This window comes from Protobothrops mucrosquamatus, unplaced genomic scaffold, assembly GCF_001527695.2.
Source record: "Protobothrops mucrosquamatus isolate PMUCROS unplaced genomic scaffold, P.Mucros_1.0 scaffold642, whole genome shotgun sequence".
Lineage (NCBI taxonomy): Eukaryota > Metazoa > Chordata > Lepidosauria > Squamata > Viperidae > Protobothrops > Protobothrops mucrosquamatus.
This window is the reverse complement of record NW_015386933.1, coordinates 715,376-733,450: the sequence shown is the minus strand read 5'-3', so window position 1 is coordinate 733,450 and position 18,075 is coordinate 715,376. Positions and strand designations below refer to the sequence as shown.

At 34.9% G+C, this 18,075-nt stretch overlaps 2 protein-coding genes across 2 annotated transcripts in view; one reads left to right on the top strand and one right to left on the bottom strand.

Annotated features, from left to right (window-relative positions):
• Nucleotides 1–6,840, top strand: part of FARSB (phenylalanyl-tRNA synthetase subunit beta) — a 34,929-nt gene extending 28,089 nt beyond the window's left edge. The window contains exon 17 of the mRNA XM_015817858.1: nt 5,018–6,840. Coding sequence (XP_015673344.1) covers nt 5,018–5,169 — 152 coding nt within the window. The 3' untranslated portion in view covers nt 5,170–6,840. The remainder of the gene's footprint in view (nt 1–5,017) is intronic.
• A 712-nt stretch (nt 6,841–7,552) lies between these two features.
• Nucleotides 7,553–13,741, bottom strand: SGPP2 (sphingosine-1-phosphate phosphatase 2). Its single transcript, XM_029284483.1, has 3 exons — nt 13,562–13,741; nt 12,843–12,932; nt 7,553–8,095 (listed from the first exon to the last, which is right to left on the bottom strand). The coding sequence occupies exons 1-3, from the start codon at nt 13,733–13,735 to the stop codon at nt 7,553–7,555; spliced, it is 807 nt and encodes a 268-aa protein (XP_029140316.1). The 5' UTR covers nt 13,736–13,741.
• Between the last annotated feature and the right edge of the window lie 4,334 nt (nt 13,742–18,075).

The window sequence follows — 18,075 nt, the reverse complement described above, 5'->3', positions numbered from 1 at the left end:
GCCCATAAGGTGGCAGTATGATCCCTGGGGAGAGGAATATTTGAGGTAAAGAAATGCTAACAGGGTGTAGTAGAAAGCTTTGGGGTGGGGTGGGGTTGTTGATTACCTCAAACATATATTTTTCTGGAATTGGTTGTCTATCACATGAGCACCTTTGCAAGCACACCCTCTCTCACATCACCTTTTTTGCTTTAAATCCAAACAATTGCATGCACAGTCTAAGATCATTAACTGATTCCTTCCCATCCCACTTGTGTCGATGACACTGTTTAAGGCACTTCCGGGGTGAAAGGATTAGCCGGTGACATAACTGTTGCCCAGTGCTCCTTTTGTGTTCCCTTCAGAAACCTGGAATGAATGACGAGAGCTCACCCCGCTAGGCAGCAGCACTCGGGTCTCAAGTCGCGGGCTTGCTAACCGCCAATCCAGTGTCCTAACCATGTGAGCCACTGCACTCTCTGTGACTGATTTCATAGTAGTAGTTAGAAACTTTGACCTATAAATCTGTATATTGCCATTTCAAAATTTAGATTTCTGTCTATATATTATTTTGCATAAAGCAAGGATACAGCATAGATGTTGTGGCTCAGTCTTTGTTTACAATTAGCCATGCTAGCAAGAATTGCTGGGACTCAAGGAGCAGCAGCAGATGGAAGCTGAGCTAGTTCTTGCCCTGATTGTCTGACCTAGAATGAAAAGGGGCACCACTGACAGGTTATAGGGTGCCTCATTGGAAGATCAGTCTTTGAGGGAGATGGGTGGTTTAGAAATGTAAATAGAAATAAACATAAATAGTATGGAAAACCAGAGTCTGAGTTTAGCTTCTGGTATGTTTCTCTTATATTTTACAGTGTAACTGTTTGATCTGTTTTACATTTTACATGAAATTACCACTGGAAAATTATATCCTGCTGTAGAAAGATATTAGCCAGTGCATGTAAACACTAATGTGTATCAAGCTTTATTTTATTAATAACATACTCTTTTACAAAATTTATGAAAGTGAAATGTTTCCTCTTAATGGGAATTCAGACCCCCTGATTATGAAGTGGACTAGCTAGGTAATTATACCTTTTCATCTGGATACCTATCCAGAATGCACACCTGTTCCCACTGATTTCAAATATACAGTAAGAAAGTTTTCTTTTTGATCTTCAAAAAAGGGATGAGAGGCCCTTGATGAATTAGAGGATTAGTTTACATGTATTAAGAACTTTAGTGGCTATTAAATGTTTCTCTTCCAATAGTTTCCTTACACAGATCAGTTTACTTGTTTGCATTTGTTTTGTAAATAGTAAACTTTTTCTTCTTATCCTTTCATATGGGATGTATATTACAGATGTTAGGGAATAGTAGAGAATAGATTATATTATTTGAAATGCAAAATCCCATTTTTTTCATGGAAAAGCTGCAGTGGAGAATAGCTTGGAAAGACATTGCAAAGTGGAGAAATAACAACTGTGTTTTGTTCTATTTTACTTGCACAATTTTCCTTAATTGCAAAATTTAATAAATTCGTTATAAATATATAATTAATGAGAGTTCAAAAAGATACCTTTTCTGTGGTTGTCCTGTTCTCTGGAGTGATCCCTACCTCTCCAGTATATGACAAACCCCAACTCTACTACCTTTAGGAAATCTGCTGGCTCTTCCTCCAGGCATTAGGACTCAATTTAGTGAGAGCGCCCTTTAGCTTGTTTTCCTATATTGCTTGGTCACATTTTGTATTTTTATACTTTATATGTTCAGTGTATATGGGTTTTTTTCTGTTTCATTTTCGTTTATTGTTCATTTTTATGCTATATCCCACCCAGAATGGTGCAGCCTTATAAATTTCAACAATAAATAAATAAATAGTACATCTGGCCTTTTGAAGTTGTCCTTTCATATATTTGCAAACGTTTGATATTTATTCCTTGGTTCCATGCTCCAGTTTCTACATATTTATAGCTTGAGTAGTTAGATTACATTAACCTTCCATAAGCTCAGAAAAAGATTTGTTTATACTGCGCAGAAAAGATACTAATTTTTTTGGGCCTGATGAAATCAGTCCTGATGTGATTTACGAATGCACCATATTTCGGATCAATGAGTACTATAGTACATTTTTCCATTTCATGTTAAGATAATAATCATTAACTTTGGAATATTTAGATTGAGCCTTTAATAATCATACTGAATAGCACTTTCTTTCCTCTTAATTATTGAAGCCTGACATCTAATTTTTGTTTATTATTTTCAAGCTATGAGTTGAATCAGTATAATCTTTAAAGCTGATGCTAACTCTGATGCTATATCATTTCCTTAATCTTTTCACTCCAAATATGGAAAGGAGTTTGATAGAGAAAAGAAGCTATGTATAGGGTATTTGACAGTAAAGCACATTGAGAATTCAACAAGCTCTTTGAAGGTCAATTAACCAGAAAATAGGCTAAAGACCAGGTTTTCCATTGGATTAGTGACCAAAGAGAGATCCCCTGAATAATCAAAGCAGTCTTGGAGTTAGAACACAAAGACAATTATCAGGTCTTAGGGACATAAGTTTAATAACAGAATTCTTTGAACCTCAAAGCATTGCAGAAATCTTTTTCTTACTATGGAACATTGATTCTAGTTTCATTTGGATGTTGTAGGGTTTAACAAGTTTTAGGACTGCCATTTTCAGAAGGCACGTATATTTATCTAAAGTCTTTGGAGAAAGTTTATGCTTTATCTTTCTTAATTATTTTTATAGCACTCATATACTTTCAAATTTAGTTTCCTCTTGGATTCCTTGAGGCATTTGAATTTAAAAGCATGTAATAAGATCTTAATTTTATGGGCTTTAAAGTAGAGGTTTAATATGTGTGTTTTTATATGATTCCGTCATCTTTTACTGCATCATATAATACAACTTTGATCTATTAGACATGCTTGCCAATACATCTGACTTTGTAGTTTAGTGATTCCCAGCCACAGGCCCCCAGATTTGACTATTAGGACAGAACCCCTGTGAACCAACAAAATACAGTAGTTACCAAGAAAATACTTGATATAGTTTGTGAATTTTTTTACCATGGAAAATAATGTTTTATATGCACCATTTCACAGGAAGCCTTTTTGCATTTTTTTTTTACTATGGAAGATAACAATTTAAGTGCACTAGTTCATGGGGAACTTTCTTATAACAGGAACTGACATGTTTGCTGACCCTAACCACAAAATTGGACTTGAATCTAATGTGCATTCACAGAGGATTAAATTCCAATTAATATATTGAAAACATGTATGGCCAGATGTCTGCTACCACCTAGTTAAGAGGCAGATGCCATTGGGATGAAGAATTTTTTTTTCACATAAGCCATTTTTATGTTTGCATTTGAAAATGAAATCTTTCAAGATTAATAAAATCTGGTTTCATTAAGGAACATTCTGTGAGAATTTTAGTTCATGTAATTTTAACAGAAATTGTGTGCACATTATTGGTCCTTAAAACAATTCAAGCATATTGACAACTTTGCTATCATACTGAAATGTGGCAATTATGTTATGCCAACGCATTCTGAGCGGTATGCATTTTTTACTTGTTGCAAATCTCCCAAAAAAGATAAACTGATAATCAAATAAGAAAATTGTTACCTGTGAGAAATAACAACTCTGCGTACCCATTTTGATTAATTCCTATTTGCATATTAATTTTTAGGTCAGTCTGTTAGCATGCATCTTCTGTTGTGAACAGAGGAGCACTTTTGGTGAGAAATTAGCCTTCCATGATAGTTTTGTAATTTGTAAATTTTAATTGTTTTTTGTAAAGTGGTAGAGACTTACAGTAAAAGGATACTGCAATGTAACTTTTAAATAATCGTAGCTAGGGTATGAAAAGAGATTTCTCTGGCCTGCATTGCATAGTACTGTATAAGTACTTTTAAAGTAATATTTTTTCAACTCTGTCCATGGGCATGTTTGCAAGCAAACAAGTGATTTAGTGGCGACCATTATATTATATATTGACATTATTTCAGTTCTGTATTGTTTTTTTCTTGTGGCAGAACCCATAAATCTAAATAAAGCGGTGTTGCTATAATTCAGCTTCTCACATCATGCTGTTTTCACAGGTACACATTTGCGAGACAACTAAAGATGCTATGAGAATATTTCTGATCCGCTAAGCTTGAGATAATTTATGGAAATGTTTTCTAATACAGTAGCTGATTCTTTTTTTAAAAAATGCTTCTTTGAACTCTTGCATTAATCAGCTATATTGAATATTAATTATTTTACAAATACTCCTTCTAGTGACCTTTTAAGGATTATTTTCTAGCCCTCTCCCCTTTGCTTTGTGCATGACTTTACAATGTAATACAACTGAAAAATCTCAGAATGTGGCAATATAAGTCTAGTAATAATAAGTTTCTTTACAAATCCAATGTGAGATAGAGAGATATAAACAGACAGATGTTTTAGGATGAAACATCCGAGGAAGTGCAGTTGTGAGACCCACATATTTTATACTATAATTCACAACCATAGATTATTAATCTGATGAAAAACATTTCAGATTAATTTCACAAAATATTTCATTGAAGTGGAATCCTGTGGACATTTTCTCAGCACAGTATTTACATTATTACTTTAGAATTTTACATCATCATTAAATTACGGAATTCTAATGAGATTACAGTGAAAAAAATGCAAGCGGGGTTATAATACAACTACTTCAGTTGTAATTATTTGAATCTGTAGCCTAATTTTACCTAGTAATTAAAAGTTTTAACGTAAAATTAACTACTTGGACACCTTGTTTTGAAAATGTAGATTTGAATTTTAAATAGGTTTTGTTTCCTGACTTCTAAAAAAAGGCTTGACTTTTCAAATGCTTTTTTTTTTCTCGATTCTGTTAACACTCTAAAGTGGGAAGCCATTTTCATTGATTGCCACCATTCCAGCTGAAATGATCTTAGGTGCTCTTGAGAGTTTATCTCTGATTTCTGTTTGTTCCTAGAAATACTAACTTCATCGTCGCTTTATTTGCTTTCAGACTCTGCTTTCTTTCCTGGTCGCTGTGCTGAGATTTTTGCCAGAGGACAGAGCATTGGGAACTTGGGGGTTCTTCATCCTGATGTTGTCACGAAATTTGAACTCGCCATGCCCTGTTCTGCTCTAGAAATCACAATTGAGCCTTTCCAGTAAGAAGAAAATCCTCTTTTGGTCCAACTTCATGCTCCATTTTATTTTGTCTTGCTACTGCCTGGTAGTTGTCTGTACTTCAAAGTATTAGATCAATGTACATTAGGCTTTATTAGGATTTAAAATGTTTCTTTCTGTAATGAAATATTTTATTAACCAGTTAAAGGCTCTTTTTAACACTTGAGGACATCACTCTTTTTTAAAAAATAAGGCAAATTCAGTCAAGTATCGTAAATATGTATTGGCTAAATATTTTTTGTTTCCTCCAGTAGTTTCAGTGATTGAAATGTAGACTGTTAACTTATTGCAGCTGCTCCAAATAGAGTGATAATTTATAAAAACAAATGTGAACTAAATTGAGAGGTTAATTTTTTCCTGATTAAAAGCATACATGTTTCTTGTAAGCTTATATATAAGCTTTTTCCCCCCATAGTAGCTATACCATAAATTTTTCGTCTATTAAAAAGAGGGTCAAAATAAATATCTTTGCCTACTCATTTACCCTTAGTTGTAGTAGAGACAATTGCAAGCAGTTACTGTATATGTTACAGAGTAAATTATCCATTGACTCTGCTTTTTCCTATGCTATCAATGAAGAAAATAGAATAAGGAAGCTCTGTCATTTGTATATAGTTGCAAATGCCTAAAAGATATTTTTGTCTTCTAGACAAGTTGATGTTTTCTTGCATTTTCATATTGAGTATATAAGTTTTTTGATGAAAAAATGCCCAACTAATGATCCTAGGTGAACCCCCATTTTGGATTAATTGTGGTGATATTGAGATTACAGGGAATTGAAGCAAAATTTTGGACACTACCGATTTATGTTGAGAATTTCGCTTGTTAAATAAACTCCCAATACCTTTAATGGATAGACTAGTTGGATGGAGTGATCAAATTAATGAAGGCAAGGCTCTAGGATTTGTATGCCTGCTTTAAATGTTAATCCTGAGCCCACTACTTAGTGTTCAGTATCTAGTTCTATATGTTTGCAAGCAAGCTTGTTTAACATTTTAATTCAGATTCTACATGAACTAAAAATGTAACCAGAAAATATTGCATTTGTTAGAGCTTCCTTGCTAAGAGCATTTGGCATTTATACTTTGAAATAACCTCTTGCTATATAGTATACTACAGATACAGATATGTGACATAAGTTTGAATTTTAAAAAATCTAGAAACACATAATTTGAATGTAGCAATTGACGGTATTTTTTCAGATTATATATTTAGCATATTACAGTAGAATGATACAAAAATAGAAATTGTGTAATTTATAAATCAGAACATATACATGCAGTGTTGTTGAACAGCATAGACTAGGTGCTATTCATAAAAACAATTATGTAAGCAAACCCAAAGCTGTTGGGAAGACAACATATAGTTCAGAAATCTATGTTAAATAGAATTTCCCTACTTAATTAAATAATGCATTGGTCATTACAATAAAACCATGATTTAGCATATCCTTCAGATGTCTATTAAATTCCAATTTATATAGTTTACCTCATTTATGTAATTATATTACATTAGTGATGTAAGTGAATAGAGGTGAAGTCCAAACAAAAACATTTTTTATCTAAAATCTGTTAAAATCTATGAAATGGAGGTTTTGCTGTATTCTGTTCCAGATATAATGCGAATACAAAAGAATAATTGACCAGTAGCACTACTGAACTATTCCTGTCTCCATAAGTTCTTTCTTATAATCAATCACCTTATCCATCTATGCTCATCTGTAATGTTTAGAACGTGAATAAGCAGGAAAAAAAATAGAAGCGACTCAGCATCTTTCTCTTGTATTAGCATTACAATGCAAAATGCTGCTTCCTTTATGCTGTCAATGCTACATTCCTGAGAAACGTCTACAATATTTTGATATAAGAATATTATGTCTTCATACAATCAATATCTTTCAGACCTCTTCTTATTCAAAATACAAATCAGAGAAAAATGAAAATTCAGACCTGTATTCTTATGATATGTAAGATAAAAGGTTAAGTTGGAGACTGGGAGGGTCATTTAAACCCTAGAGTAATATTGCAGCATCTCCAAGGAAGATCATGGGCTATATTTATTCCCAATCACATATGTTTACAAACTGTTGAAGACTGATACTGGTTCCCCTCAATGCAACCTTGCAAAGCTGGTAACTCTAGAATTAATCACCTTTCCTGATTATTCTTCTTTTTTGGTCTGTGGCCATCTCTCTCATACTGAATACTAGCATAACTAAATCCTATCTTTAGTCTCCAGTATTAGTAATCCTAAAGAGTTTATGCAAAAGGCATATTCTTTCCTCCCATCACCCCAACCCCCATTTACTGCAAATATTTTTAATCTGCAGTCCCTAATCTGGACAATTAAAAAAACAAATGCATAGCATTCAATTTAAACCAAAACATGTGTATATTAGTGGCACAAACATTGTAGCACTTAGACCAATAGAAGAATAGGTTATAAATTTATAGGGTACTTCAATTTTTATTTGCCGCATAGCTACAGCATCACTGTTAGAAATCTTGTGCCAAGAACATAATGATTTACGAACGACAGTTTTGGCAATCTGCCGTGTGATCATTAAAACACCAATCCCCACTATAAATTTTGCAAGCACTAGCAAGATGATTTCAGTAGTGATAGAAGAAACACTGTGTGGGACATCTTTAGATGCGGCATTTGAAACATAGCGATTATTTGCCCAAAATCCAATAATTGCTCCTGCAGAAGCTCCCAGAATAGTGGTGGTATCCGCTCTAGTTGGACTGTAATAATCTAGTCTGGGATAATTGTAGCACAAAAAGAGAGGCACAATGATGCAGAATGCTGGACAGAAAGGGCTGGTGAGCATCAAGTGATCCACGATATCCCAGGTAGGACAGGCAATTGCAGTCAAAAATAAGGAAATTAGACTGCCGACAATGACGTCCTGGAAAAACACATAAAGATATTAGAGACACAAATTGCCATTTGTCTCTGAATGCAATCCCTAGCCTGAATTGAAAAACAGATTTGGAACATTACAGGTCTAGTACACATAAGAAGAAATACCTTGAGAATAAATGTCAAAGAGAAAAACAACTAAAATGCAAAAGCTTGGTATGATGTATGTCCTTCAACTCTTACTACTTCATTGAAGCAAAATTTAACTGAGGAATCTTCATCACTTTCACACTCTTCTTGGGGGGGGGGGGCAGGAGAGGATTTCCGCAAGAGCAGTAAATATGTTACATTTGCAGAATTATGTATGTATTCATATATCACTGTATGAAAACCCACAATTTAGATTTGAACCTTTTTGCTGAAAGGCAATGAAATAATGCTTCTTAAAATAAGATTTCTGATGATTGGAAAGGAAAAGTCAGTTTTCTGTGAGCACCAGCCTTTCCCTCCCATAATCTCTTACTTTAATAATTCAAAGGTGCTTTTTCCAAAGGCAACTAGACTTTCTTGGTTTTTTCCTTTGAAGATGTCTCACTTCTCATCCAAGAATCTTCTTCATTCTGAACTACTTTGGGACAACCATTTCCTGGATGATTGAGAATCTCCATAGACACTCAGTTTAATAACTTCCTAATTTCTGTGCAAGAATTATTGTTCCTTTAATTTATTTTTTATGGGTAACTTTAGGCCAAACAATTGATGTGAGCCCACTCCCTGGTATCTGTTATTTTATTTAATGAAATCTGAATTATTTGCGGCTATAGTAAATCAATTATCTTATTTTTATCTATTTTTCATATTTCTGAACTACCCATTTTCCTTAAAGAGGGTCTCTGGAGGTTGTTCAGAGAGGGACTCTGGATGATCAAAGTCATCTTGGGTGACTACATTTACTAAGAAAAATAAAAGACCAGTTTTTGAATGCTTAATTACTACTACTATAATCTACACTAAAGAACAGGGGTCTTCAAACTTGGTCCTTTTATGACTTGTGGACCAACTCCCAGAATTCCTCAGCCAGGCATGCTGGATGAGGAATTCTAGGAGTTGAAGTCCACAAGTCATAAAAGGGCCAAGTTCTCAAATTAATTCCATTCCACACAAGAGAAACAAAGAATACCATATCATAGTTTTTTTAAACAAAGATTTCTCTATCTTTCTCTCTCACATACACATACACGCATATGCACGGACATTACACAAATTATATTGTACACATACCTTCCCTATTCTAGTACCTTTCAGAGATATTGAATTATAGTTCCTATTGCTAGCAAGGATGGTGTAGTAATCCAAATCTTTGGAAAGCATCATTCTGGGGAGGTTAGTACAACATTCTCCACAGAAAATCCATGATTCTATATATTTCTTTAAATTATTATTGATTTTAGATACTAAATCCTTAATTTGGAGCTGGGTAGTCCTATATCCTGGAGGAAACTAAAATGATTCATCACAATATTCCTGCATTAAATGCCAAGGGTTATTTCAAACATTATGGTGCTCCTTATGGTCTTACAAAGGCCTATAGTTCTAGAGGCACTGGTTATTTTGTTTTCATCTTCCACTACTATAATAGAATATACAGTAAGTATACTGCATCCAAATGGTTGTAATTAGGTATACTAGAGTATAGCTAGGTTAAACCTGTGTATGTATATGTATATATTATTAGTATTGGATTTAATAGATTTCTTCAGAGAATTGCTTTTGGAACTATTCCCATAAGGGATTATGTCAGAAATGGAATCAACATGGGATTTACAAGAAGAGGTTAAAGACAAGAGCTAGCAAGAATCTAATAATCTGATCTTTCTTGGAAAGTGCCATATAACTTAGGTTTAATAAACAAAGGAAATGTGAAGTATAAGTAGCCTTCAAGCCAAAGGATATAATATTTCTGGGGATTAAAGTTTCATTGGCTCTTGTATTTGTGAATAAAAGTATGCAATATTTATAAGCTATGTGCATAAAGATGGCATTCAAAAAGAAACAGCCAATGTCAAACATCAATACATTTTTTCCTGCTATACATCCAGTAGCATTGTCTTATATTATCCTTTTAGATCTTTAGCTTTGGGGAGGACAATGTATTAGATGAAGTCTAAGCATAACAAATACTTCCTTATATAGACATATGAATCTAGCAAATAATCTCTTCTTTCACTTTCTCCAGGTTTGCCCCAGATATATGATAAAAAAGTGGCCTAAAATCTTCAGTATAATATTTTAGTCATTCTATGCCTTCCTCCCCATTTCATTCTGAATTGCTATGTGTGTGTGTGCGTGTGTGATGAGATTATCTTTGAAGGTGTATTGCCAAAGTATCATCACCCACACTTACCTTAATTGATCTTAAAAAAACTAAGCAGAATTGAACTGGGTTACTACTTGAATGACTGACCAGGAGGAAATCCCAGGTTACTGCTATACTAGGAAATTGAAAACTATCCGAGAAAAAGGTGATAGAAAGTCATTTCTGATGCTAGGAAAACCTCACGAATGTGTTTGTGTAAAAATCAGGAGTCAAGCTTGATTTTGGAGAATTTACTCTTACTTATGTGCGTAAACTGGTTAAATTTAAATTTAAACCACTTTGAAAATAACTTAAATTGGAACAGAGAAAATGAATATAACAATGCAGAAATGCTGGATTTAGGCATGTATGTAAACATACGGATGGCTTCAAAAACAAGGTAGAAAATAGGCCACCCACACAACTCTATCATCTTAGTCTTCCCTTCTGAAAAACATTTTGAATCTGAATCTGAATACATTTTATATCCTGGGATTCTGCTTTGATAGCATATTGCATCTCATGAAAATTTGAATACAGTCTCCTCATAATTCTGGCTGACTACATGGAATTCAGGAACAGAAAAAGGTACACCAACGCTCATATCCCATTCTCCCACTTTGAAGCTCTCCATTCATTCAACTCAATGCCTGAAGAAAACTATACATGACATGCAAATCAAGAACTATGCTGTCCCTGGCACCAGAGTGTGTTCTTTATCTCCAACTACTCCCATGTTTCTTATTCTCCCCTGTAATGAAATTTTATGTGATTAGTAATTTGAAGCAAGAACTCATAAGATTTTTAGGTGGTGAGAGGGGAATGGGCTATCACATTATTTAATGGTAACCAGGAGTGCAAAAGATTGTTATTCCTTTGTCAGAAAAAGCCTGGGTCATTCTCGGGTGGGAGAAAAACTACTGAACTAATCAGAAAATTCTAGTTGAGACTTTTGGAGATAAACGTAGTATTTTATTTTAGAAGCATGATCACGTTAATAGAGATCTCCATGTTATTATATATATAAGTAGCTGCAAACTGCAAAATATTTATTCATTTATCTTTAATTTCATTTCTTGAGGTAAGAAAAACTATTCACAGAATTGTAAGTTACTGAGATAATTTGACATATAATTTCATTAAGGTCATGATGCTCTTTAAGACAACCAACAAAGATTTCTTTTTTAATCACTGTCTTCATGTTTTAAAGAAGTATTTTTTTTCTATCATCACATACTTAAAAAAATATGCAGAGAATTTTAACTGATTGATTGACTAACTGGGGTAACTAAGTTCTATAATGGGGAAGAGAGAATTCTCTGTTCTAAACTAGATGTCTTAATCTAGTAAGGTCAAGATGTTTCCATCAGAATTCATCGTGATGAATAAACAAATGTAGCCATTAGCTGCTACAATTATTTCAGATGCTTATATGAGTAAGCTGAAATTATCATTAAAATGTCTTGAGTTTTTCTTCCCATCCCGTAAATAACATTAAGTCTAACGCTCAATAAATGCACTCAATCAGAGCCGCACTATGTAGCAAACAAGATGTTTTAAAATAATGGAGCTTTACTTCATAATTTCTTCCAGTTTGATTAGATCACACTTCAAGAAAAGTAAAGGTTCAAATGGCAGTGTTAGACACTACCTAAAGGCATATAAAGTGAGCAAAGCCTTGAATCATGAAGAAACAAATTTTCTATTATTTAGGTTCAGATTTGAGAAATATCTACAGATTCTTTGAGCTTGTATTAGAAACAAAATTAACTTAGTGCTTTGTATTTAACTTTGCTGTTATACTTTGCTGCTCTATTCTTAATGTCTCCCCCAACTCTTCAGTGGTATGCTGGATTGAGTGGTATGCTGGATTGAGAGAGGGTTTGACATGCCTGCTGTAGAGTAACAAGCTGGGGATTTTGGCTTATTGTTCCTTTGAGACACAGAATAGCAAATTATTGTTTGTTCTTGATTTTCAAATCCTGGTTTATGAAGACATCAAGCCAGAATTCCTTGGGCTTGTTTAAGTGGAAAGCTTAGGAGAGGCATGAGAGAAAATGAAGAAAAATAAATTGCTTCTGGAAATTTAACTACATATTTTTTTCAAGAGGGAAAATCTACTATATTTTAGAAATTATTTTTATTAATCATTTATTATATATATTTGTCCATTTATACTGACACTGCAGGGAAGGAAAAATCAACAATCAACATAGGGATATCATAAGGAGTAATATAGAGAGACTCAGTAATATTTGCTGCAAACCATAATGACTCCTAAATGATGACATATACATGGTGATGTCATCACAATAACTGCACAATTATGGACTTGCATTAAAATTCTGTAATTTAAGTAATGATGGCATCATAAGCATTTCATGATTTGTCTTCCTTGCCTCTAATCTCCTAACAGTTACCCAAGGTAAAACCTTACCAGCACTGTGTGCATTCCTGTATAAATTCTGCTGAGGCCTACCAGAGATGAAAATAAGAAGGCTCCCAACAGTCCGAGTTCAAGTGGATACTAAAAATATAAGGGAAAAGAATGTTAATAAAATATTTATTAATCACCTAACAGAAAACAGTCCATCCACAATTTAGCTTGAGGATACCATAATTCTAAAGAATTAGAATCTTCCTTTCCTAAACCTAAGATGAAACAACTCAGACAATGAGAAGGCAACTTACGACTTCCCAAGGGCCTTATTTGGATGAGTTACCTGAAGATGATAGATGGCGAAATTTTTTGTAGATAACATCAAGTGATTCCATTCCAAAAGGAGCCTCCAATGCATCCCAAGCTAAATGAAGAATTCTAAAGAAATATCTCCACAATTGAAAGACTAACCAAGTAGTGCCCATCCCCTGTGATAAAAAAAAGGGACAAAAGATCCTAATTTTACAGAAATGTGATTGAGGATGTAAAATAGTTCCATATTCCTAGGAATGACTTTTCTCAGCCACAGTGAAAAGTTTGTTATGACTGTCTGATGAAGAACAATACACAAGAAGGAAGAGGATGAAACAGAAATGGACTGTAATGCCACTGAAATACTTGAGGCTTAAGATGGAAGGACTGATATTTGACCAAATAAGGCAATGAAATTTGTTTATGCAACTTGACTAGATTAAATCAGAATTGCTGCTTCCTACCTTGTACTGGTTTGCAGTCACAAACACAAAAGTGAAAGAGATGACAGTGGCTGCCATTGCATGTGTGGATGGCATTCCATATTCTGCATTAGTCTTCTTTTCTAGCTTGACCACAGGTGGTGAATGAGGACGAGGCCACTTCAGAAGATCTTTCATGACTTGACCAATATACATAACTACCTGGAGATAGCAAAGAGACATTTTCTTTTTTATTTATTTATGTAGTAAACAATTTTACATGGCTGCCCTACTCATACACAGGTGACTTTGGGCAGCTTACAAAATTAGAAACCACAACATAAAAACCATAGCCCCCCTCCCAACAATACCACCAGATCAGCCACTTAATTGGTTCTCTCTCCATTTGGGATCTCCAGGCGTTCTGAACAGCTATGTCTTTGGCATTTCTCAAAAAAGCAACGGGGGAGGAGCAATTGTACTTTCATGGAAATTATGCCCCATAGGGAACGAGCCACCATCAACAAGACACTTTTCATGGTCCACCAGATGTAGATCCCTAATACTCTACATTCCTGTCCTGGTGGGTCGGGAAGATATAATGGAAGAAAGATGGTCCTTCAGACAGCCTGGCTCCAAAACATTATTTAAAGTTTAAAATGAGAGATAGATATTTGCTCAAAGGTTCAAGATAAGTAGTTGAAGGAACCTACCCCCACCCGATCAGCTCCAGAGGCCATAATTCCTAGACATATAGAGAAAGGTGTGGTTGGAATTATATGAATTAAAAGTCTAATTCATCTGTAATGAATGAATTTATCTCTTACTGATAAAAGACTGACTTATCAAATCTCAGACTAATAAATATTTTTACAAGGCCCAGATAGAAAGCCTGAAGTCAGATAGGAAGTATAGACCCCCCTTTTTTTCCCCTGTGGCCCTAAAACAGAACAACCAAGCTGTTCTATGCACCATAAAAGACCCTTCCAGGAGTAATAATATTGTAATCTAAAAACACAAAATATCAATAATGGCGGGAACATTAAGCAGTGACATTACACATTTAAAAATAACAAAGCAAGTCAATGTAATGCTAAAGCAATGCATCATAAATGCAGTAAGCCAAATGTTTGAAAGTCACAACAGAGAACATAATAACTTCAAACATTACAAGTTACACCTAAAGAGAAAATGTGTTCCCACTTTTGGGGAATGTAGTTTTCTTAGTGCATCCTTGAGCAAAGGTAACACAAACTATGTTGAGCTAAAATACTAAAAATAGAGTAATGTTTGTTCATTTATCAATTTTGTATATTGACCTAATTATATAACAAACTCCTGATGGATGACAATATAGAAATAGAAATATAATAAACATATCAATCAAAGCAGAAAACATTTAAAGCCTAATCCACAAGCCAAGAGTTCCCATTCCTTCATTCCCTAAGAGCTCTCTAGGGGGGTTTTATGCCAATTTGACCTCTGGAGGGAGGCCAATCCATGGGCATGGGCCATTATAGAAAAAATTGCTTCTAAGCTTTGTCCCCTCACCCCCCACCCCCCGCCTGGCTCCCCCAAAAGAAAGATTAAAAACTTCTACGGAGAGTACATTGGACAAATTAGTGCCACATCCTGTTGCAAGGTGATGCTTTGTATTCTAGAAAATGTCTATTAATTATATTTTTCATCGTTTCTGTACCAAATATTGTCCCACATGCATCTCTCTCTCACTCTCTTTTTCCTTTATTTTTTTTTACTTTCTTGCATTTTATATAAAACTCTTCTGGGTGTTTAATTCCAGTAGTAATTTACTTAGTGATTTTAAAACGGCGGGGAAAAATGAAGTAGAATACACTTATGAAAAAAAAGTAGATGTGGTTTGGATGCTAGATATGTCCACTCTTAGTTGATATAAGCAAGTTTCTCCTCCCCCCCCCCCAGCATTTAGTAAATAAGAGGTGCCACCTGAATTAAATTTTATCCTATTTCCAGCTTTAATATCAAGATCTTTTCTGCTCTTTTGGTCCATCTTCCTTCATGAAATGAAGTTCACAAGTTATATACAATTCCTTTTTAAGTTCAAAGAAGAACTAAAGTACGTGAGTGACCTGGAGGCATCAAGAACACCATGGCATCAAGTCTGATTGTCAGCAATAACTTCAAAATTCTACCACTCCTAATCTCACAGGGGAAAAAATATAAAACTATTTCAGAAGCCTTGAAAATTTAAGATTGGAGATTTATGGATTGTAATGTTTCATCTTCAATATCTGCATAAATCACTTGCTTCAGATGTGCTACAATTTTTTTCATGATCATGGAATACAAAAAATGACAGATAACAGAGTTACCATTTGGGTCTCAAGGTCAAGATCATAGAAAAAATATCACTGGGTCTTTTTATCAACAATATACATCTGGAGATTTGGGGGGAAATGGCTTTTTAAAAAATGCTTACCACTTTTATATGTTTACAAATTACTTTCATGGAACAGAAATGACTATTTTTGTTCAGACTAAGTATTCAAAAATAAGCCATTGAAAATCAAAATGTAAATGTAAATGGCTAAGAAGCGGAGAAACAGCTAATGCTATTTGTGTCATATAACAATGACTTCAAAATGCATTTTTATTCTTTATTTGGGATCAATAGCAGCCTTCACCAGTTAAGCTTTCATCAGACTGAAATTAGCATACAATGAAATAGTTTACATTTTTAAAAACAAAGTCTGCTAGATCCTAGCTATGTCGTAAAATAAAACATTTAACCATTAAAAGGGAGTCAAGCTATTCTCCAAAGGACCTGAAGGCAGGACAAGAAGCAACGGATGGAAACTAACCAAAGAGAACTAAGGAGAAATTTCCTGTCACTTAGACCAATTGTTGAACAACCTGCCTCCAGAAGTTGTGAATGCTCCAACACTGGAAGTTTTTAAAAAGAGATTGGACAACCATTTATCTGAAATGGTATAGGGTTTCTTGCCTGAGCAGGGGGTTGGACTAGAAGACCTCCAAGGTCCCTTTCAACTCTGTTATTCTAATTCTATTTATTGTTGTTGTTTTTTTTGTTTTAAAAAAACTTCCATCACTACTTCAAGTTTCCTGATGTTGCTGATACCGTATGTTATCCTGCTTTAATAAATGCGAGGTTTTTGCTGATTTGTTGTTGGGGTAGAAGATTAAAATGTACATCTTGTATATTTCAAACAGATATGGCAATTTCAGAAAGCTATGTGGGCCCTGCTGCCAATATATTTGCATGTTCAATAGATGGGTGAAATATTCCTCCAGCAAAGTTGAAATGATCCTGGAAAAATCATCATCTTCAATATTAGATGCTCTGCAGATTATAGCAGACTTCTGAATCTGCAGGGCAGGAGGTCTTCAATCTTTCATACCAGAAGCCTGACTTTAGCTTCTGCTTTGGTGAAGTAGCTTACTACTAACGTAGTAGTTATTTTCCAGGCACCACGTGGCATTCATCCAAGCATGGCAAATGAGAGACTGGATCTCACAACTTGTGCTGCTTTCTGGCAATCAAAAGGTAAAATGTAACTGAAACCTGGCATGCAGTCAAAATTTTAAGTGGGTTTGGTAGCAAAGAACTTCATGATCCTGAAAAATTGGAATTTTCAAAAATAAAAAATTGATAAATGAACTAAGTCATGGAAGTCTCCTTAAATCAATATAGCATCACTTTGATTTTTCCAATCATACATGGCAAATACTGTAACTCAATATATAATGAGGAACACATCCATACAAGCTCCTCAGGTGACACTGGTAGCAGTACCATATGTCTTTTTTATCCCCCAGGTGAAGAAACAGTCCCCTCTCCAAAGCTTTTAGATACTGACATTTTTCAAAATGCCTGCAAAAATACTTGTGATGACTAATGAGTAGCCAAAGCTACTAGAATGAATGGAGACAGTCTGAAAGGAAGAAATTTGGTAGATTAAATCCAATTGGAAAAAGCCTGAGATTTTCAGTAGGATGGCAATAAACAGACTTGGGACAACTATTATCCAGCATGTGGCTTCTACTCCCTTGTCCCTTGTCTCCCTTGCCCGTCACATTAATGTGGCAATAAATGGACAGAAATGTCTTTCTCTCCAGGCTCCAACAAACTTCTGTTTTTGTTTGCTGGTTGCAGAGAAAGAGAAGACTCTCCTGCCAAGCTAATATCAAGAAATTATTAGTTCAAATCACAAAGAGATCATCTTACTTGTGGCAATTTCTAGGTTACATATTAATCAGTTGACTACAGCAGGGCTTTTCAACCAGTGGTACGGGTACCACCTGTGGTACATTGGCACCTGGCAGGTGGTACGTGACCATCCTAGAAAAGTGGTAGCGGGGGAGGGGAATGAGCTGAACCGGCGGCAGCACCGTACAAGCCTGAGCGAGAGACGGCTGGAGCTGCAGGGCTGTCAGGGCTCAGCGGAAGCGCCAGGATCAGCGCCAGGCTCCAACTGGAGCTCGGCGCAGATCCTGGTGCTTCTGCTGAGCCCTGAAGAAGCACCGATCAGCTGGAATGTTGCAGCATCTCCAGGGTC